At 41.0% G+C, this 22,450-nt stretch overlaps 1 protein-coding gene across 3 annotated transcripts in view; it reads left to right on the top strand.

Moving 5' to 3' along the window:
- Positions 1-22,450, top strand: part of ATP10D (ATPase phospholipid transporting 10D (putative)) — a 51,749-nt gene that overhangs the window by 2,354 nt on the left and 26,945 nt on the right. For 2 of the 3 annotated variants that reach the window (XM_086746500.1, XM_086746498.1), the window contains exons 2-5: positions 8,027-8,335; positions 9,114-9,308; positions 15,083-15,287; positions 21,690-21,775. In XM_086746500.1, coding sequence (XP_086602626.1) covers positions 8,067-8,335; positions 9,114-9,308; positions 15,083-15,287; positions 21,690-21,775 — 755 coding nt within the window. In that variant the 5' untranslated portion in view covers positions 8,027-8,066. The remainder of the gene's footprint in view (positions 1-8,026; positions 8,336-9,113; positions 9,309-15,082; positions 15,288-21,689; positions 21,776-22,450) is intronic. The other variant, XM_086746501.1, reaches the window with a different exon arrangement.

Genomic DNA, 22,450 nt, shown 5'->3' with positions numbered 1-22,450 from the left:
TGCTGTTAGTTACCTAGATATTAAGAAGCTCAGGTTATACCCACATGTTTAGCACTCGCATTTCTGGCTTTCAGTGTTGCCAGAGAAGTCTGTTTAAAACCAGAAGGTCTTTAAGATAAAATCAAATCTAGGATATTCATTTGAAGTGAGCTGTGGAGGATTTTTTTTTTTTTTTTATTTGGAGTTGTGCTCTATTTGTAGCCATATGTATAACCTCCTTTCCCAGATCCTTTGAAGAACCCTAGAGCATTAAACCTGAAAGCCTCTCTGGATGCCTTGGGAGTTTCTGGAACTCTTCAAAGAGTTGATAACGTGGGTGTCTTAGAAAACCAGAAGAATAGGACTAGTCAGAGACCTAACCTAGGATTTTGGGAACTCAAGCACAGTTTCTTGCTGTAACGGGTACTTTCAGTATAAATTTTAATGAGTAACCTAGACTCTGTCTACACAATGGAGTTTGTTTAGATTTAAAGATTTAAGAAAATATTTGAAGATTTAAAAGAAATCAGCATAGTTAAAAACCGGCATTACTGCCAAGATGGATCAATTTCCTTTAAAACTGTTTACTGTAACTTAGGGAGCATACACTCACTACAGAAAAACCACATCCTTTTGCATCATATGAAGTGTCCTGGTTTCAGCAGGGATGGAGTTAATTTTCTTCTCAGTAGCCGGTGTGTTTTGGATTTCGTGTGTGAAGAATGTTGATAAAAACACTCTGATGATACCAGTTGTTGTTAATGAGACCAAGGACACTGTCTGGCTTTTCAAGTCTCATTAACGTGCAGATGCAGGAAGCTGGGCGAAAGACAGACAGAATAATTGATCCAAACTGGCCAAAGAGAGTATTCCATGCCATAAACGTCATGCTCAGTATATAAGTGGGGGTTGCCCATGGGAGGGGGCATTCTGTTTGGGCATTCTTGTCGGGTATCTGTTCGGGCACCCTTGGCATCCTTTTCTTCTGTCTTGCTTGCTGGCATTGTTCCCTCTACCTTGCTAGCTTGCTCTCCCCACTTTTGCTTGCTGCTCGGTGTTGTTCCTGTGATCGCTGCTCAGGACGGGCTGCGTCGGTCATTCAGACATTGGGTGGTGAGAAATTGTACATTGTTCATTTTGTATATTTTGTATATATTAATATCCTTATATCCTGTTAGCTTTGTAGTTTTTAGTATTTTTAGTAAACTGTTTTTATCTAAACCCACGAGTTTTCCTTTCTTCCCAATTTCTCTCCCCCGTCCCACTGGGTAGGGAGAGGGTGAGTAAGAAACTGTGGTGATCCGGGCACCACAGAAGACCAGTGTATTTTGTTTCAACATAGCCCACACCTTAGTCTTACTGTGAAATTTATGTGAATTTTATGCATATTAAAGCATCTGCAGTGATTAAATGCTGCATGACCATAAGCTAAAGATACACTTGTGAGAATAGATGGTTGTAAAAGAGTGAGACTTAACCTGGAAGGTTTTGGTTTAGAGTTTTGAGAGACTGATGTGACACACGAAAACAGGGCATAAAGCAGAGTTTTTCTGGTGAATGGAGAAGAGGATGTAAAGCATTTGCACAAATCATAGCTCTCCAGCAGTCTTCAGGTTTATTTTGAAACTTGTTACTGTTGCAGAAATTCGTGATTCATCTGAGTTTTAAACCTAAAATTTGGTAGTGTATGATTCAGTTGTGTCTGTAGGTACAAGATCTGATTGGCATCCTAAATAACTTTACCCAAGGTGGAGGAGATTTTCTGCTTTTATGTACTGCTCCCACACTGTAGCACATTAATCAGCACCACTGCATGTATAGTTTACTACTAAATTATCTTGCAATTGACCTTGTGTCAGGGCCTTGGCACTTCCTGGGTTTTAATGTGTTCTGCTGATTGTTTTTTAGTTGGAAGGAGCCGCCAATGACTGGCTTAATGTACTCACAACCGAGAAATCGCTTTTCCAAGATAAGGCATTTCAAGGCTTGCAGGTTTTCGGCATTGCCCAAGGTAAATCAGACTTTGTAGGTGTAGGCAAAATACTGCCATAGCGTTTCACTTTTCATAGTAACATCTGCCTTCCACTCTTAGTCCAAGAGTTCTCAGCATCCCCTGTATGAATATAACTCAGAATATGTGGTTGCAAATAACCACATATTTTTCTTAGAATTGACATTTTGGTTCTTGCAGGTTTTTGGCTGTTTGTTCCATAAATTTGCAGCACAAGTCTCTTATCCACATCTATTTAGCGTATCAGGGGGTCTGCAGATTTCATACTGGCCTGCAAAGACATATTACAAACTTGTGAAATTGCATCTTACAGAGAAAGTAGCAAATCTTAGGAGAAAGGAAGTATTTGTTCTTCAGAGTGTAAATTAATCTCTGGGATGTGACTCCCTTAAGCTTCTTTGTTGTCTAATAGCTTCTGAGTTTTCAGAGATGATTAGGAGACATTTTTAACATTAGGCCTGTATAGTTCTGACAGTGTACTCCAGTTGTAAGGTAGTGACACAAGTGGTAGTGAGCCTGTGCAGTAACACTTGCTAAGAGGTTTAAATGGGACTTTGTATGGATCGGGGATGATCCACTCTTCTGTAACATTGTGTAGTGTGACCTCCATCTGGGTTAGCATTTTTTGTCTTCACTGGTCACCCCAGAACCTCAGACCTGCAGAGCATCCTGAAATATTCATATAGGGAGCTAAGAAAAGGGATGTTGCTGGAGAGATGCATTGTTGGAGTTGTTTCCCTTTTAGGTGCTGTAGACGTTTTTCAGGTAAGATAATGCGGTTTTATTGATTGCATTTCTGTTTGCCAAGAATCGATTAACTACTACCTACTGGAGACAGGCCCAGATGACACAGAAGGCCAAGGACTGTGGTCAAAGACTGTTCCTGAGCAGGAACAGGATAGAAACACGCACCATACACATGCATGTGCCAAAGGTCTGAGGAACATTCTTGTGAAATATGTCATTTACCAAGTGTATTTACAAAGAGTTTTCTGAAAGAAGAACAAGGGCTAACTATTTGGAGATCATAGCAAAAGGGAAGGATGTTGTCAGAAAGGAGGAAGTGGTCAAGAGAAGCCAGGGTAAATGGTAGGGCACTTCACATGACATGTGAGCAAATGACCACAACATAATAGCAAGGTGCAGTTCTAGAGCAGTATAAACATTGACTAAATTAGCTACACATCTGTTTTGCAGACAGATTCGAGAAGGAGTCTGGTACGGGAGAGGTCAGTGATTGCCAAGTGATTTGCTGAAGGCTACTGAATGTAACTGGAACTAAGGAATTTTTAGTCTTAGCTCCGTCTCCCTGCAGGAAAGCTAGAAACGGAGGCTTGCATGCAGATATGAAGGTAATACTTCGCGGAATTGGAAGCTGAAAAATACTCGAACAAGGGAAAAATAGTAAGGGGATTTCTGAAGTTTGAAACCTCATAAATCCCATTTTAAAATGGAAATGCAAATGATTTTTAAAAAATAATTTGTAAATAGTAGCTCAGTTAAACCCCAAATGAGTCACAGGGCGTTGTGTCAGAGTATGAGATCCAGATACTTTTTTCCCAAGATGCTGGCTGATTGTCTGATTCACCTTTTTGACCATAGGAAATTGCTTGTTCCCTCTCATACAGTGTTTCCAATGTGGTATAGTTGCAGTGGTTTTGTGTTAGTTATTTCTTGTCCATACAATCTTCTCCAGATTTTTCTTAAAAGTTGTTAAAATAAAATGCTGTGTGTACTAGCAGAAATATACAATGCAAACAGCTGAATCTGAGGTTTCCTGTTCCTTTTTAAGCTCTACTTCTTTGAAGGAGGATGAGGAAGGGTGAGGCAGAGATTTTGGAGTTTTGTGAGGAGTCACAGATGAATATGCGGTGAGAAGTGACTGCTGTTCTGCAACAGTCAGTATGTTTAAACTTTTGGCTCTAGATTCAGTGGTGAGGAGTTTACATCTGTCAGGTTTTCTCCTTTGTTTTTCCCGATTCTCATCTTTATTTGCATGTTACTGATAATGTAATTTTTAAGCTTTTAAGGGTGGTTTAGCTGTATGGGTTATTTTGCCTATATAAACTTCACTGCATGAAGAGGATCTGCCATTTAAAGCCTTTGTGTTCCCATTAGCCCTGGGAGTTTGCTCTGAGAAAGAGTTTCTTTTCTTTTGCTGCTGCTTCTGATCACAGAAGTCAGCATTGTCAGATGTTTGTTTGATGGTCTTATGAAAACAAACGTGATTTTTCTCTACAAATCTGACCTACTCTCAAACACCTGGCTCATATGGCATCTTGAAAAATTTTGTGGTGTTTACTTACTGTTATAATGTGCAATATCCTTAAGTATGTAAAGAGAAATGTCAGATTACTGCACTTGGGCAAAGAATTATCATATCAAACAAAAGTGTGATTAATTGACACACCCTGTATGATTCACGCTAAAGATGGAAGCTTAAAAGAGACTGATAAATTTAACAGGACAAAGAAGAAATCATGTTAAAACTCTCCCTGATAATCCAGCACATTGCTAATTAAAGCAAACATTTCTTTTAAAAGGCCCCTCATTGCATAAGATCTGCTTGTGAAATTACTGATTTGTCACAGGAGAGACAGTTATGGAGAAGTATTGTTTCCTCGAAATGGCCAAGCCTTAAGGATGCTGTCCCAAATCTAGAAGTCTGAGGTTTTTTTAAGAGCTGAGCTGCCAAAATTGTGATTGCAGAACAAGAAAGTACCTTTTTTCAGCCAGTCAGCTTTTAAAATTCTTTAATTTTCAATATTTTGTTCTTTGCTTCAGTCGTGACTTATGTGGATGGGTCAGTGTTCATTTGGTTTTTAGGAGCTCTAGGTGCGTTGAGGAGCTCTGCATAGCCAAGTATGGACTCCACTAGCAGCATGTTCTGCAGTCCTTAAACATTTTTGAAGACCTGGCTAATTTCCAAGCTTTGCATTTGTTCTCAGACTCAGTGCAAATGAATTGAAGCATCTCTTTCATGTGTGTATGGATCAATATTCGTATGTCTGACTGTATGATAGCCATACCTTAAAAGTAGTTAATTGTTGTGAAGTAGCTGCTTCTAGATGTCAGAATTTCCATCGCTGGAGGAAAGACTGATCCTGACTGAAATGGGATAGTAGCCTCAATGCAGAGGGCAGTAAGATTAGAGGGAGCAAGGATATGAGGATGCCACATTCTGTGAAAAAAGAGGATGCCATATATTTTGGAAAAATCTTCACAACCTCCTTCTTGTTTCTCTGAGAAGACTCAGACAGCTGCCTTGTTTTGCGGCAGTTGCTTGCCTTTCCTAGTCTGATGGTTACTAGGACCATGAAGTTTAGCACTGAGAAGAGAGGGAAGTCTTTTTCTCAGACTAGTCCCTTACATTGCCTGGGGCAGCACTGCAGAAAGGCGTTGGGAGAACAGTAGTTCACATGGGAACTGCTGGGGGATGCTGAGAGGAGATGCTGTATAGAGGTTTGTTTTTCTCTCCTTGTTCTTCTCCTTTCACACGCAGATCACAGTTTCTAAAGGGAAACATGAGTTTTATGTATGTGGTAACGGTATTGCAAGACATAAAGATTTTTACAGTCAATAACTGTCCACATCTAATGATGATAGGACAAAAATGTACCTTCTTAATTTGGTGAGAGAAAGAGATCAGTTAGACATTAGGGGAAAGCTTTCTAGCCAAAGGGTAGCACACAGTGGACCAGGCTGTTTGGGAAGCTTGCAGAATCTTCTCCTTTTGACGAACAGAATGGGTTCATGTAGATATATTAATCTACATTGCTAGAGGACCTTCTGAGGCCACTGTGCCCATGTTTCAAGATTTCTGCAATTGTAATTGAAGAAAGGAAAAATTAAGGAAGATCTGTAAGAGAAGATAAGATGGTATCAAATTGATAGTTTGGAAAATGACTTTTTACAGCAACATTTTGAAGGAATCTGAGCAGCACAGAGTGGTGTTTATCAATGGCTGAGAAAGAAATACCACATGAATAGAAGCTTGAGTTGATTGAAGCCAAAATCAGGATTAGTTTGACTGCATAGGCTAGTCTGTAGTAAAGAGATTTCATTTAGAAAGACTTGGCAAGTTTTAGAGACAGCTTTTGTGTGGAAACTTCAGAAGAGGATTTAGTAAAAATTTTTCTACAATGTATGCAGATAGTAAGATGCTAGATGGGAAGGAAAGGAGCCCCCAACCTAAGAAGGATGTGAACCTGTTGGAGCTGGTCCAGAGGAGGCACACAAAGATGGTGAGAGGGCTGAAGCACCTCTCCTGTGAGGACAGGTGTTCTGGTTTTGTTAGTGAGGGGGGCTAAGGTGGTAGCTTCTGTAGGAAACTGCTAGAAGTCGCTCCCCTTTGTTCAGTGGACTCGGCCGGGCCTAGGGCGGACCCACTGCTGGCCAAGGCCGAGCCAATTGGTAGCAGAATGTCCCGTGATAACGCCTCTGCGATAACGTATTTAAGTAGGGGAAAACAGAAAAAAAGAAGAAGAGAAGATGTGAAGCAGCTGAGCGGGGGGCAGAGAGGGGGAGGCGCGAGCCTCATGGGCCTTGCAGGCCTCACCCTCTGGCCTCCCGCCGGGCAGCCGACTGGGCCCAACTCGGCCCGGCCTGGCTGCAAGAAGGGGAGAGGAGATGAGAAGTGAATAAGATGTAAAAAGGATCCTGAGAGGCGTCTGCCAGCCTGTTGTGAGGAACGGCTGCAGACGCCAAGGTCAGTTCAGAAGGAGGGGGAGGAGTGATGCGGCTCCTGGCCAAGATTCCTCTGCAACTCGTGGTGACGACCATGGTGGAGCGGGTTGTCCCCCTGCAGCCCATGGAGGTCCACGGAGGAGCAGAGATCCACCTGCAGCCTGTGGAGGACCCCACGCTGGAGCAGGTGGAGGCCTGAAGGAGGCTGTGGCCCATGGAGGGCCCGCTGGGACAGCTGTTCTAGAGGGACTGCACCCCGTGGAAGAGATGACCCACGCCGGAGCAGTTCCACGAAGGACTGTGGCCTGTGGGAGGGACCCCACGCTGGAGCAGAGGAGGAATGCGAGGAGTTCTTCCCCCGACGATGATACAGCGGCGTAAAACAACGTGTGATGAGCTGACCGCAACCCCCATTCCCTTTTCCCCTCCCCGTGCCGCTCAGGAGGGGAAGGTAGTAGAGATAATGTTAAGCCCGGGAAGAGGGAGGGGTGGGGGGAGGTTATCTTGTTCCCTGTCTCATTCTCCTGCTAATTTTAGAAATAAATAAATAGTTTTCCCCAAGTTGAGTCTGTTTTGCCCGTGACGGTAACTTTAAGGATTTCTCCCTGTCCTTATCTCAAACCTTGAGCCGTTTTTCCTTATATCATCTCCCCCTATTCTCTCGGAGGGTAGGGGGAGCGAGAGAGAGACTGTGTAGTCTGGTCCCGATCGGGGCTGAACAACAGGCTGACAGAGTTGTGGCTGTTTAGCCTGGAGAAGAGAAAGCTCCAGGGACAGCTTATAGCAGCCTTCCAGTACCTAAAGAGGGCCTACAGGAAAGATGGGGATACAGTCTTTAGCAGGATCTGTTGTGATAGGACAAGAGGTAATGGTTTTAAAATAGAAGGAAGCAGATTCAGAGTTCATATAAGGGAAAAAAAAAATACAATGAGGGTTGTAGAACACTGGAACAGGTTGCCCAGAGAGGTGGTCATGTCCCATCCCTGGAAACATTCAAGGCCAGGTTGGACGGGGCTCTGAACAACCTGATCTGGTTGGAGATGTCCCTGGTCCTTGCAGTGAGGTTGGACTAGATGACCTTTAAAGGTCCCTTCCAACCCAAACTCTTCTATGATTCCAATCTGCAGACAGAAATAGATGTACTGATGATTTGGGGCTCGCACAACTGAGAGTTTTGAGCATTTGAAACAGAGGTTCCTGACCTTACATAACTGTCTAGGTTTTTTATTAAATAAAAGTACGGAAATGTCCTTTTTTCCTAGGCTTATTTAAAACTGTAACTGTGACTTTTCAGTTGGGAAGACTTTACAGAATTGTTACTTAACTTGTTGTATTTTAACATGTTTCTAGATAGAGGACACTCCTTGGATTATAAGGTGTTTCGGGCGCAATGGCAGATCCCATCCGCTGGGCCCGGTACCGTTGGCAGCGACTAATATCTACAGAGGGCGGAGAAGGTAGCAGCAGCAGCAATTCAAATAACCAGTGCTATCAATCATCCAAAAGTATTGGCAAGCACAGGATAGTGATACCTTGTTTGGGACATTTTAAAGAAGAGTATGAAAAAGTTTCAAAACTGTACATGAACAACAAAATACGGACTACTAAGTATACTTTGTTGAATTTTTTACCGCGGAATTTATTCGAACAATTCCACAGGTAATGAACTCCATTTGATTGTGGTAATTCCTCTGAAGTGGAATCCTTTTATTTAAATGTGTGTTTACTATATAGACGGGTATTCAAAAGTTGTTCTTCCTCCCAACCTGCCTGTCACTTCTGAAGATATCTGTGTTATTTGCCTAAACTCTCTCAGTATCATCAGTGTTGGGCTAATGCTTTTCTCCATAGCTTATGTAATTTCCACTCATTCTGTTATTTGGATTATTGAAATATTTCTTACTTTTGGAGCACTGCCACACAGCAGTCTGCAATAGGATTTTTCAGCTCATTTCCTGCAAATATATTTTTCCTCTTCCCTCATGTGTTTCTCTGTTGCCAATTTTTTTTCATTGTCCTTTTGCACGGAGTACTGCTGATTTGTAAAGTTATGCAGGGAGGTTGTAGGATGGCTCCTTTCTAAAAACATGTCATCTCCCCCAGGAAATTATAAAACTAAGTTTAAAAGACTTGGGAGTTTGAGAAAGTGCAAGTTCATCAAAGCCTCCCTAGAAGACATGTACCTGGAGGACAGGTTTGAAAATACAGGAAAATTCTTGGTTTTGGCATCTTCTGATCATGCATACTAACTGTGTAGCTAAGTAATCTGTTGACTGGAGAGTGAATAACTTAGTATCCACAGTTCTGTTTTAAATTGCAGTTGGGATGAAGAAAAGATAAATTATGGTTAACTTAAGTGTCTATATAGTATGCAGTAGGGGAATAAGGATGACTGTCTGCTGGTACAGCTAACTCCTATGTTTCCTCTTTGTTTCAGGGTTGCCAATTTGTATTTCTTATTTCTAGTTGTCCTAAATTGGGTTCCTCTGGTGGAAGCCTTCCAAAAAGAAATTACAATGCTACCTCTAGTAGCAGTTCTGACAATTATTGCAGTGAAAGATGGCCTGGAAGATTACTCAAAGTACAAAATGGATAAACAGATAAATAACTTACTAACCAAAGTATATAGCAGGTAAGAGACAATAGTCTTTCTGGTTTATTGTTATTACTTCCTTATGAGTATATGTGACAAAGTTGTTAAATCTTTTGATTTACTTTCTGGATACTGATAGAATCGTGTAATAATTTAAGTTGGAAGGAGTCTCTGGAGGTCATCTAGTCCAACCCCCTACTCAATGGAGGTCTAACTTAGATCAGGTTGCTGGGAGATTAGTCTAGGTGAGTCTTGATCACCAGTTTTGCTAAATGGATATCAAATTAGTGTAAAATATTATTTGGTTGAGATAAGAGTGTTCATGCATGAGTTTTGCACTGTGCTACCAACATAGTTTGACTAGTTAAGCACTGCTGTCCACAGCATTTGTTTTGAAAGGGGTATTTTTAATTTGTCTAAAATCTCCCAACATTTCCCCAAACAGTTTGAGTGCCTCATGTAGTTTGATACAACTGTTAGCATCTGTTCCATGGTGCAGAACTGTAGTGTTACAGATTGTAGGGGCAGGTCAGGAGTGGAGCGTGCTATTGGTGAGAGGTGTGCTGGCGGGCAGTTGTTATACATGGGTCGTAAAAAGACAGGAATGCAGACTGATTATATTCTAACATAACTGACAAAAAAACTTCTTTTAGTGCATGTCAGTGCTGCCCACATAATTGTTTTTCTTTTATACCTGCCGTAAAAGGATATTTGTCACTTCTCATGGGTTATAGTGGCCATCACAAATAGCACCTGTAGGAGAGGATTGATGGGTACTTTAACAAATTCGGTACGGTCTGACGAGTAATATACAGTAGTTGCCATTGTGCCAAACCACATTTAAAACTCCCTATTTTCATTACAGACACACCTTTTCCTAGTGAAGCAATACACTGAAAATAAACTTTTCTTAAATTTTAATGTGCTGGCTGGTAATGCCAAACCCTAAATTCTGTACTGTAGACATGACTTCAGTCAGCCCATGCAGCAGGTGTGCAATCTGGTACTACACAACCGTTAAATATATTGTGATATTACTCAGAAGATGGAATCTCCAGCTTTCTGGCATTTGCCATACCTATTGGTGTTTTAAGAGCTAGTTCACAGCCATAGAAAAAGTTTGGACTATCATTTTATATCCTCAAAGAAAAAACAAACAGCTTTTTGTTCTGCAGACACAAATATACATAGCAGCTTTCCCAGAAACATTCTGTTCAACCTGTAAAAATTTGATCTTGAAACAAGTAAGTAATTGCGCTATTAGGGAGGAAGGCTTAAGGGAGAAGCTGGATTATTTCTGATATAAATTTTCAGGTACCCCAAATGAATTAGTTACCAGAAAGCTGAAGCATTCAATATCCATATTCCTGAAAACTCTGTGTTACTTGCAGTCTCATGCCAATGTCAATGAAGCAGAATTAATTTCTGATCTTCTTTTCTGGCTTTTTTCTTTCCTTCCCTGTCACCAAAATTGTGTAATAATCAGTGGCCATGTTAGTCATCTGTAAAAATTCCTTCTTGTGCCTATAAGTATTTAGTTTTTCTAAGTTTGGTTTTTTTTTTCCTCATTTTCTTTATTATGAATTATTCTATATAGTATAATGTGTTTTTAAAAATAAACTTGGAGGCATGATTCAGGAGAACTAAATCTTACCAGTACAGAAATGATTGTTCACTATGTGTGAGCTGATTTATCTTAAACTTCCATTAATCTCACATTCGGATTCAGAATTTCTTAACTTGTTTAACAGAAATCCCTTAGAAATTGTAATGACTCTCCAGTGCAAGAATTGTATATCAATTGTAAACATGATGAAGAACTAGATGATGTTGAATATGATTTCCAGTCATTTTCTTACTATGCATTTGTTCATCTGGAGAAGTTGTATACGTTGTACATGCTGTCTGTATAATTTTACTTACGCGTTAGATACTGATACCTACGTGACTGCTAAGACAAGTGCCCAGTCTAATAGCTCTTCTTGCTATCTCAACATAACTAAGCAATAGTTGTCGTACTTGAAAGCTAGGAGGCCACCAGTTTGTATGTGAAGATAATTTGCATGAAGCTTTTTCCAGAAAACCAGTGATCCTTGTTTCTTGAATTCCTGTGGGGCTTGCTTTTATACAAAGTTAAATGTTCATGATAGAAACTAGTTGCACTATGCTCTGTTGTCTGTGACAAAATGTGCCGTTCTCAGTGCCTTGAAAAATCTATCTGAGCAACTAGGTGCTAGTTTCTGTGGTTTTTTTGACAAATCTGATTTCTGCCTCCCTCCTCGCAATCTGCTTTTGCTTCTAGCAAATATCTAACATCCATAGTTTCAACCTGCTACTTTTTGGACTTCTGGAATTTATCCATTTGATAGATCAGAATTCTTGTATTTCACCTGAAATACACAGAGCCTGAAGCCGATTTTTCCAGGAGAGCTTATTTCTGTCTTGAAAATGTTGTAAAATAAGATAATGTTGCTTAAAATTATATGTTTTTTTCTGTCTCATTTTTCCCTTGTTGGAGTAATAAAACATACCAATAAAAAATAAAATGTGCTAATGTGCACTTTAATTTAGTTTGTATTTGTTGCTGTGATGTTACATACTTAGTTACCAAGTCCTTGTGCCTTTTGAGCAAGTTATTTTAAAACAGTAGAATCTTATTTAAATAACTATTAATCACAAATTATAAGGCACTTCCGTTTGAGCATCTGTTAAAATCATGTAGTTCATGTCCTTTCAGTAAAACTGTGGTGAGGTGATCATGATGGAAAAATCCATTTATTCCCCACAACCTACTACTAAAGACAGTTAAACATTTTGTCTGAGTTTGTGCTGAACTGTGTAAAGTATATATGTGTGATCCATCTGCTGCATTAGCAGCTGGACAGATAACTTCAGTGTCTGATATGTTTTTCTTCTCTCTCAAATATATTTCTGTTTCATTCCAAGCCTTGTATGTAGGTGTGTTGTAATTATTTTTCTTTAAAAATGTGTGTTTATGCAAATCATAGTATATATATGAAATCCAGATATAATTTAATATCCAGTTTTTCTTTATGGAATTGAGATATGGAAATATCTTAATCAGTATCTTCATTAATGACACAGACAGTGGGATCGAGTGCACCCTCAACAAATTTGCCAAGAACACCAAGCTGAATGGTGCAGTTGACATGTTGGAGGGAAGGGATGCCATCCAGAGGGACCTAGACAAGGTCGAGAAGTAGGCCCCTGTGAACCTCATGGGCTTCTACAAGACCAAATGCACGGTCCTGCACATGGGTCGGGGCTACCTCTGGTATCAATACAGGCTGGGGGATGAAGGGATTGAAAGCAGCCCTGCCAAGAAGGATTTGAGGGTACTGGTAGACAAGAAGCTAAACATGAGCCAGCAATGTGTGCTTACATCCCAGAAGGCCAATCGTATCCTGGGCCACATCAAAAGAAGCTGGGCCCGCAGGTTGAGGGAGGTGATTTTCCCCCTCCTCTACTCTGCTCTCGTGAGACCCCACCTGGAGTACTGTGCCCGGCTCTGGAGCCCCCAACATAAGAAGGACATGGACCAGTTGGAGTGAGTCCAGAGGAGGGCCACGAAGATGATAAGAGGGCTGGAGCACCTTTCCTGTGAGGACAGGCTGAGAGAGTTGGGGCTGTTCAGCCTGGAGAAGAGGAGGCTCTGGGGAGACCTTATAGTGGTCTTCCAGTACCTCAAGGGGGCTCATAGGAAAAGACAGGGAAAAATTCTTTAGCAAGGCCCATTGTGATAGGACAAGGGGTAATAGTTTAAACTAAAAGAAGGTAGATTTAGACTAGAGGTAAGGAATAATTTTTTTACAGTGAGGGTGGTGGAACACTGAGATGGGTTGCCCAGAGAGGTCGTTGATGTCCCATCCCTGGAAACATTCAAGGCCAGGTTGGATGGTGCTCTGAGCAACCTGATCTTTTGCAGCTATCAAAGCTTAAGTCATAGCTTCAGTAACTGAGAGTCACATCCTGTTTCAGCAAATCTTCCTTCCCTTTTCCTGTTTACCTCTCTTACTAGGTTGAGCTTTGTTAATTTACTTTAGAAATTTTTCCATCAACTCTTTTTTTTTTTTTTCTTCATAATTTTCAAGGAGGTGTACTAGTATGAAAACGTAATTCCTGTGGTGTTGTTTCGATCCATCCATCTTGTGATAGACATGGCTGCAGATTTAATTAAGTTTTACATGCTTTCCATTGTGCCGGTTTTCCATCTGTGTAGAAAATGAGCATCTTAAGTAGAGAACAGGTGTGGCTTGTATTGGATTAATTTTATGTCAGCTTTTATTGCTTTCTGGTTTTGCTTTGTTTACGCTTTGAAAGCAATATAACCACCTCCACCTTATCTTCACTGGACAAATTGTCATCTGTACACTGATTAATTGTGTGGGCTTTGTGCCTTCTGTTTGTGGACAGGCATTTTCAAAAGGGTACTGTCAAATAATGTAGAACTGAAAGACATGGGTGCAAAGCTTGATAGAGGGAATATTTTTCTGATGTTTTTGATGTCATTAGAGGTGTCTTGCTATTTCAGTATTTATCAGAAGCATTTTACATAGCTAGCACTTTGATTAAAGCTAACGGGTAAGTGCCAGTCTGCACACAATGGCCACATAGCAAAGCTTGTAGTTTTGCCTGCACTGTAGAAGCTCGGTGCGCTTCCCAACTCCCTGGAATGAGTGTGCTTCTTGACCAGCTTAGAACGAGATCCAGGGAAGGAAGCACAATGTGGAAGGCAGCCCTAGCACAGCCCAGACTATACCCCGGTCTGGATGACTGAGAAAAGACTGTGGAGAGTACATGCTCCTCTCTTTAAACATAGCTCTAGGGTTAGTCTGTGCAAGGCAGAAAAGCCAGGCAGTCACTGAGGACAGTAGTAGTTTGTACAAAAACGTACTACATCCAGACCTGTGCAGTGTCTGTAACAGCAACTGTAGGTGTGTTTCATCACCCATGTTTGCAGTAGCCTACTACTGTGTGCCTCCAGCTAGCTCATCAAGCATTTTTTGTTGCTTACTACCTTGTATCCTATTCACTGCTCTAAATCTGATTGTGTTTGTAATAAACTGCTGTGATTACGTAAAAGGAAGATTCTTCATCTCAGCTGAGGACAGAACAGCAGCTATAAATGGAAAGTGGAAAGCAGTTCAAACTGACATATGTCATGCCTAGATATTATTTCATATTAATAAAGAATTTCAGCTCAATGTTGACGAGCCTGAGCTTTTCTTGACTTTCTTGAGTTTTATAGAGTCTTGGTACCTTACGTTCAAATTAATTGAAAAGATCTTTTAAAAGCGTGCAAATATAACTATTTATATTCAGAGCAGCAGTGAAGTGGTTGCTTAATATTCGTTGCTTACTAGTAGATGTTCATCATCTTGGGAGACAGACATTTTTGAAAGGCCCTATTAGAAAGGAAAAAGATTTGGTGTTCTTGGTTCTATAATTGCAAGAAAAAGTGGTGACCCAAAGAGAAATCCTGCTTTCTTGGAATAATGAAAATACAGGAAGCAAGTGAGCCGAATTTCAAATAGAGCTAAAAATAATTTTGGGAGGGTGCCTGGAATGAAGTTGCCAGAAAAACAGGACTTGGACCCCAGAGCTGATTCTTTGTAATTATATTCACCTTGAGCTAATAGACTATCTCATCAGATTTTTTTTAATGACTTGGAAGCATAAATTAACTATTAGAGTAATTTTCTGGTTACAGTCTGTTTCTCTGAGTTTTTTCACTGAGTTTCTTAGTGTGTTTATGTGTTTGTAAAACAATACTTTTTTTCTATGTATTTCAGAAAGGAGAAGAAATACATAGATGAATGCTGGAAAAATGTCAATGTTGGAGACTTCATCCGCCTTTCACGTAATGAAGTAATTCCTGCTGACATGGTGCTGTTATATTCTAGTGACCTGGATGGGATCTGTTACGTTGAAACGGCAGGCCTTGATGGAGAAACCAATCTAAAGCAGAGGCAGGTGGTGAGAGGATATTCAGAGCAGGTGATAATTGTGCATTTCTAGTGGTGTAAGAAAGTTGACATGACAGATAGTCAATTGAAAAAAAACAAACAACCCAACCCTCCTAGATTGCCTAATTCTTGATAGCTCAGCAATCCTCATCTGAAAGCAAAATAACTAGGTAACATAGTTCTAATTTGTTGCTTGAGTTATTTTGGAGCAAATCTTTGTGTGTTCACTTAACCCAGAGAAAGAGAGATCTATTTCAAGTAATGAAAGCCAGTAAAAATAACTGTTCAGGTAAATGTCAAGAAGTCATTTATGGTGCATATCATGTCATGAGTGAGAAATCAGAATTTTTTAGAAGGGAGGTCTATGCTGTATAAAGATGTAGAGGGAGGAGCAGATATTATCTTCTCTCTTTGAATGTTTTTTCATATTGAAAATTTATTTTTAGCTCAAATTCTAGTCCTTCAAGGATTTCTAAAACCTTTGGAACTCTTAAAATTTTTCTGCTACAAGCCTGCTGTGAACAACATTCACTGAGTCACCTCTCCCTTTCAAGACTGAGCGTCACTGGATCTCAAGAGGGTTTATACATACCAAGTAGTGGTGGGAAATCAGTTGATCTATGCGTTTCAGCTATGGAAGCCACATGGTTAAGGCTTTATAAATAATTCATAAAGGCCTTTTCAGGTACTGAGGAGATCACTGCCATTGTTTTAATACCAGACAAATAAATTTTATTTAGTGTTATACCTAACAGACACAATGTTGGAGACTGGCACAGAGAAAGTAATATCAAAGGAACAAGGACTCCTGACATTTCTACAGATAAAATTACCTGAACTGCCTCTGAATTGTCAGTAGTGGTGAGAAAGTGAGCAGGAGCATTTGTGCATTAAGACTCCCCTGTTACCTAGCGAGTATGATCATACCAAAGGCATGGTGTGATATCCATGAACAAAGCTGTTTCCTATCCCCTTACAGTGACATGTCTTTTTTTTTTTTTCTTTCTTGATTTAATCTTAAAACAATAAAGCAGAAAGGACTGTTTGATTTTTCTGTATATACATGTCATTACACAAGGCGAAATTCAAGTGGTTCTACAAGCTTACATCATACTGAGGTGGCCCTGATCTCATACCAGCTCCTGCCACCAAGGTCTGATTTCATTCCTACTCAAGAAAGACTGTTTTCTCTGTTTCCAGAAAACTTGTACCACGATGCTAGGAAGAGTCATACTGTCCAAAAAAAGTGACAATTCCTTCATCATTCAAGACTGTTCACTTTTGTCTTCAAATATGAAAAAAAAAAAAAAGTAATTGTCAAGTCTTCTTGTGAGGACTGCATAATTTCTGAATGTAGAGCCGTAGTCAACTTTACAGACATGTAGTGCTCTGTCAGCTGAGTTTCAGCCAGAGGCTTTATCCTTAGAAACTCAGGCTGAATAAGACTGACACTGCTGTGTAAGAGATTGACTGCCTGAACTCTGAAGCTCAGAAGGTCAGGAATAAACTGTATCAAATTAAAGAACAGCTAAAGACAAGGACTAAAAAGACTTAACCTGTTTGCAACAGTGTTATGTCTTGTTTCTTTGTGACTGAACAAGTAGAAACACAGTGAAAAAGCTTTTCAGTGGGGCACCTGTTCTCTCATTTGAGATTCCTTTAAGAGAAGGCAAGAGAAAATTAAAGCATGAAACAGGAACTGAAACTCTCGTAATAATTTTTTTTTTTTTTTTGGCAACTTAAAATAGCATGGGTTTTAAAAACAATGCTTAAATGACAACAAGAAAGAAATTGGGAAAGTAACTTGAGGCTTCTTGGGTAACAGCAGGTGACAAGACACAGAACACAGTGTCTCCAACCATCTTAGCATTCACAGAGAAATACACAAAACAGTTGAAGACCTGCTCCCTGAGGATAATGAGTTGTTTAGTGAACAAACTGACACTGCTCTGCTGCTTTCGAGATATTCAAATGTTGCTTCCAATTAAGAAGGGACTAATCTCTGTTTCCCTCCACACCTCATGTGGTTAGGTGAACCAAGCACAGGTTCACTGGAGTGGAGGAGCTAATATGCCATTAGCATTAAGTCACTGTGAGCAGTGAATGTCTCCTGTTACATTACAAGAGAGGCCACAGGACTGCACTGGTCAGTTCATACTCGGCCTATGTGGTCAGTGACTGAATCCAGTCCTAGCTGCAGCATCCTCAAGCCTTGTGGAGAGGAAAGTGTGGTCCTTTTCTTCCAGGTAGCTAAGAAGCCAGGCTGATGGAAGGAGTTGCCAGCTCTCCTCTTCCACTTTGGCCATGCATCCACTCCCTTCCCACGCCATGTTGTCAAACCATATGGTTTGTCAGGAGCACAGTATGGCCAAAGTAGCAGGCATGGCCTTGGGAAGCTGCCTCTCTCCCTATTCCAGTGAGAGTGTCTGATCCAGGGCCTGTCACTCCCAGCTACCTTACTCAGTTCTCATCTTTATTGTCCCCATTCTTCAGCACCTTTACGCAAAATCCAAATAATTTTAAATCTGCTGTAGAAAATTTTCTCTTTTGTGCCAGGAAACGTGGGAGAGCATCTCAAGAAATAAGGTGCAAAATCTTCTATTCTCAATATTTGCTTTGTCAAAGTTAAGATTGTAATGAAGAAATATAAACCATAAACTTGTAGTACAGGAAGATCTGAGTGCTCATATCAGGATACTTGCTTTTGGACATAGCATTTGTCACCTGGCAGACTGTATTTTTATACTGGCAGAGTGTAGACATAACTTCTGTGCCCAGTATAGGTTGCACTCTGAGTTTCTGTGGTTACTATTTCAAGGTATATTGCAAGAAGCTCCCTACTAACACCTTGAATGCCATTACAAGTTATTTGACCAAGTCAAATAGTTTAGTTGTCCATCAAAAATAAGATGCTTTCACCAGAAATATATATCTGGAGACAGTTTCCAGGCTGTAGGAGAAAAAAATTGACTGCTTTGGCTATTATAGAATCATAAAATAGTTAGGGTTGGAAGCGATCTTTAAAGGTCATCTAGTCCACCCCCCTGCAAGGAACACGGACATCTCCAACTAGATCAGGTTGCTTAGAGCCCCCTCCAGCCTGACCTTGAGTGTTTCCAGGGATGGGACATCCACCACCTCTCTGAGCATCCTGTTCCAGTGTTTTAACACCCTCATTGTAAAAAAATTTTTCGTAATATCCAATCTAAATCTACCTCCCTCTATTTTGAAACCATTACCCCTAGTCCTATCACAACAGGCCCTACTGAACAGTCTCTCCTCGTCTTTCCTGTAGGCCCCCTTCAGGTACTGGAAGACCGCTATCAGGTCTCCCCGGAGCCTTCTCTTCTCCAGGCTGAACAGCCCCAACTCTTTCAGCCTGCCCTCATAGGAGAGGTGCTCCAGCCCTCTTATCATCTTTGTGGTCCTCCTCTGGACCTTCTCCAACTGGTCCATGTCCTTCTTATGTTGGGGGCTCCAGAACTGGGTGTAGTACTCCAGGTGGGATCTCACCAGGGCAGAATAGAGGGGGAGAATCACTTCCCTCATCTGCTGGCCTCACTCCTTTTGATGCAGCCCAGGATGTGTTTGGCTTTCTGGGCTGTAAGCGCACACTGTCAGCTCATGTTGAGCTTCTTGTTCACTAGCTCACCCAAGTCCTTCTCCTCAGGGCTGTTCTCGATCCATTCTCCGCCCAGCCTGTATTTGTGTTTAGGACTGCCCTGACCCATGTGCAGGACCTTGCATTTGGCCTTGTTGACCTTCATGAGGTTTGCATGGGTCCATCTCTCCAGCCTGTCCAGGTCCCTCTGGATGGCATCCCTCCCCTCCAGCGTGTCAACAGCACCAGACAGCTTGGTGTCATCGGCGAAGTCACTGAGGGTGCACTCTCTCCCACTGTCCATGTCACCGACAAAGATGTTGAACAGAGCCGGGCCCAACACAGACCCCTAAGGAATGCCACTCGTCACCAGTCTCCACCTGGATATTGAGCTGTTGACCACCACTTTCTGAGTGCGGCTGTCCAGCCAATTCCTTATCCACCAAGTGGTCTGTCCATCAAACCCATGTCTCTCCAGTTTAAAGAGAAGGATGTCATGTGGGACAGCATGAAATGCCTTGCGCAAGTCTAGGTAGATGACATCATTTGCTCGTCCCTTGGTCCACCAGTACTCTGTAGTTCCCTGGGTCTTCCTTGTTCCCCTTTTTAAAAATGGGGGTTGTGTTACCCTTCTTCCAGTCATTGAGAACCTCACTAGACTACCATGACTTCTCAAATGCAATGACAGTGGCTTGGCAACTTCATCCATCCCGCGGATGCATCTTGTCAGGTCTCATGGACTTGTGCACCTTCAGGTTCCTTTGATGTTCCCGAACTTGCTCTTCTGCTACAGTGGGCAGTTCCTCGTTCTCCCAGTCCCTGCTTTTGCCTTCTGCAGCTTAGGTGACGTGACTGGATGAGCCCTTACTGGTGAAGACTGAGCCAAAAAAGTCATTAAGCACCTCAGCCTTCTCCATGTCCCAGGTAATCAGGTCACCAGTTTCCTTCTGGAGAGGGCCTGCATTCTCCCTGGACTTCCTTTTGTCCCTGATATACCCGTAGAAGCTTTTCTTGTTGCCCTTGATGTCCCTGGCCAGATTAAATTCCACCAGAGCTTTAGCCTGCCTTACCTGATCTCTGGCTGCTTGGGCAACCTCTCTGTAATTCTCCTGGTTTACCTGTCCTTGCTTCCACCCTCTGTAGACTTCCTTCTTTATTTTTAGTGGGTCCAGGAGCTCCTTGTTCATCCACACAGGCCTCCTGCCATTTTTGCCTGACTTGCTTTTCATTGGGATGCATCACTGCTGAGCTTGGAGGAGGTGCTCCTTGAATATCAACCAACTTTCCTGGGCCCCTCCTCCCTCCGGCACTTTATCTCGTGGCACTTCACTCATCAGATCCCTGAAGTGGTCAAAGTCTACCTTCCTGAAGTCCAGGGCAGAGAGCTTGCTGCATAGCTTCCTCACTGCCCTGAGGATTTTGAGCTCCACCATCTCATGGTCGCTGCAGCCAAGGCTGCCCTTGAGTTCCACATCCCCCACCAGCCCCTCCCAGGTCCAGCATAGCACCCCTCCTCATTGGCTTCTCGTTATATTTCCTTTGCTCTCTTTCTGTTCTTTTTGTGTAGTCGTTGTACAATATGAAATGCTTGAAAAGCATGAATAAATTACATTGTCTAACATTTTATAGAAATGTTGTACAAACAAACATGAGAAAGGTCAGTGGAGAGAGAGATCTTTCATAGTTAATTAAACTTACAAAGAGGCTGAAGGTATCTGTGTAAGGCTGTGTTCCTATTGCCTTCAGGTTAATACAGTGCAACAAATCAATACAGCAAAACATAAAAATTTTTTTTTAATCAAGGCAACAAAGTATGTGTTAATAATTTTATGTCTTCTGAGTTTCAAATTCTACTTACAAGTTTGTGTTTTAACCTCATAGTTGCTATTCTGATAGGGTGAAGTCACCTCGTTGTGGGAGTGCAGCCTTCTCAGAGATCTGTAGTTATGTAGAAGATGTATTCAATTACACCTGTGAATTATAGATTTATTCTTGGAGTTTGAAACCTTAAACTGATCATTCTTTTTTTTCTAAAGAGCAGAACAAATGACTTTCCAAGGAGTTAGTGGGAAGTACTCAGCTTAGAAACAGCTCTGTTATATCAGAGGCCAGCCTCTGTTGTTCTAGAGGCTGGAGGCATACTCATATGCCATTAATTGAAATTAAATTGCAAGTGAGATTGCAGATAATTCCAAAGATAAGGCCTTTTGTTTTTTCTCTTACTTCTTGTCAGGTATCATTCTTTATTAATACAGAATACTTGTTTCACTTGGCTTTTCACTCAAGAGCTCACCTGCTCTTTTTCACAACATGTACTTCTAGTCTTTCGTAACAACCCTTTCTTCTGTACTGGTAAGGCATCATTAATAAGTTCTGCCTACTTTCTTTGTGTTAGCACAGATAGCATCCTTGTTGTGGTATTGGAAACTGTTTGGAAGAAATTCCGCTTGCAGAGAAGACAGTGCCTCTTTTATTTTTCCGTATAATGAAAAAATCCATGGGAAATCTCTGCTTTTCAGGTGTTCTTATTGCATTTTTTTTCTTCTTCATCACTTTTCCACCCATTTTCTCCTCTCCAGCATTGTCAAAATATCAGCAATTCAGCTTATACTTGCCAGGGTTTGATGTGTACTAGAAAGTCCTCCTATGTTGTGGAAGTCTGATTTACACTGGGTAGCAAATCATCACCACCAGCAACTTGCAGTTTCAAAGCTAAATTGTTAAGATAGTAATATCTGAACCTATAGATTTGTGGTGTTTTAAAGTTCCATCACATTTTGTCTGAGTTCTCTGGATTTTGTTTTGTTTTGTTTTTTTTTCCTATGGCTTTAGGTCTCTGAAATTGATCCAGAAAATTTTTCCAGTAGAATAGAGTGTGAAAATCCTAACAATGACCTCAGTAGCTTCCGAGGCTTTCTGTAAGTAAGATTGGTGGCTCTTTAAACTATGTCATTTGCTTTGATGCTCTTACTCATTTTCAGAGAGCTTGTAATGTTTACTTTAAAAAATAATGACAATATGTATAGAAGTCAGTTTGCTCCACTACATTTCTGAGTGCAGCCCAACAGACAAAGCTCCAGAAGGGCTTTCTGAGGAGCAGATTGTGAACTGGGAAAGCCCACTAGTGCTTTTTATTTTGTATTGAATATTTTCAGCATCTTAATTCAGGCTGTTTTGCAATTGTGTATTCCATATTTGAAATATCTCTTTCATATCTGCTTTTAATAACATGTGATATCTACAGTATTTGGTCTGGATCATGGCCTGACTGGACAAGCTGCATTGCTCAGAATTGGAAATGAGAAGGGCTGGCTTCCTCTCCTACTCTAATTTGTTTTGTGTAACCGTCAGTGACTTGATCAAGCTCCTTTTGACCAATGTGCCTGTCTATGTCTTTTCTTCTTATAGATTTATGATTTTCTGTAGACAGTAGGAAAACAAAATACTATTTCATGTTGTGACTGTTTTTCAGATTTTGAGAGTTATGATGTCTGTATTCTTCCCTGTGGGCACTGACACATTAGAAATATGAAAATAAAAATGAATATATAAATCTTAGTCTCTGAGGAAACACCTTGACAAACAGTGGGCCT

The sequence above is a fragment of the Chlamydotis macqueenii genome, chromosome 4 (genome assembly GCF_036417535.1).
Source record: "Chlamydotis macqueenii isolate bChlMac1 chromosome 4, bChlMac1.mat, whole genome shotgun sequence".
Taxonomy (NCBI): domain Eukaryota; kingdom Metazoa; phylum Chordata; class Aves; order Otidiformes; family Otididae; genus Chlamydotis; species Chlamydotis macqueenii.
Note: the sequence above shows the minus strand (reverse complement) of the source record. Positions and strands in the feature narration are given on the sequence as shown.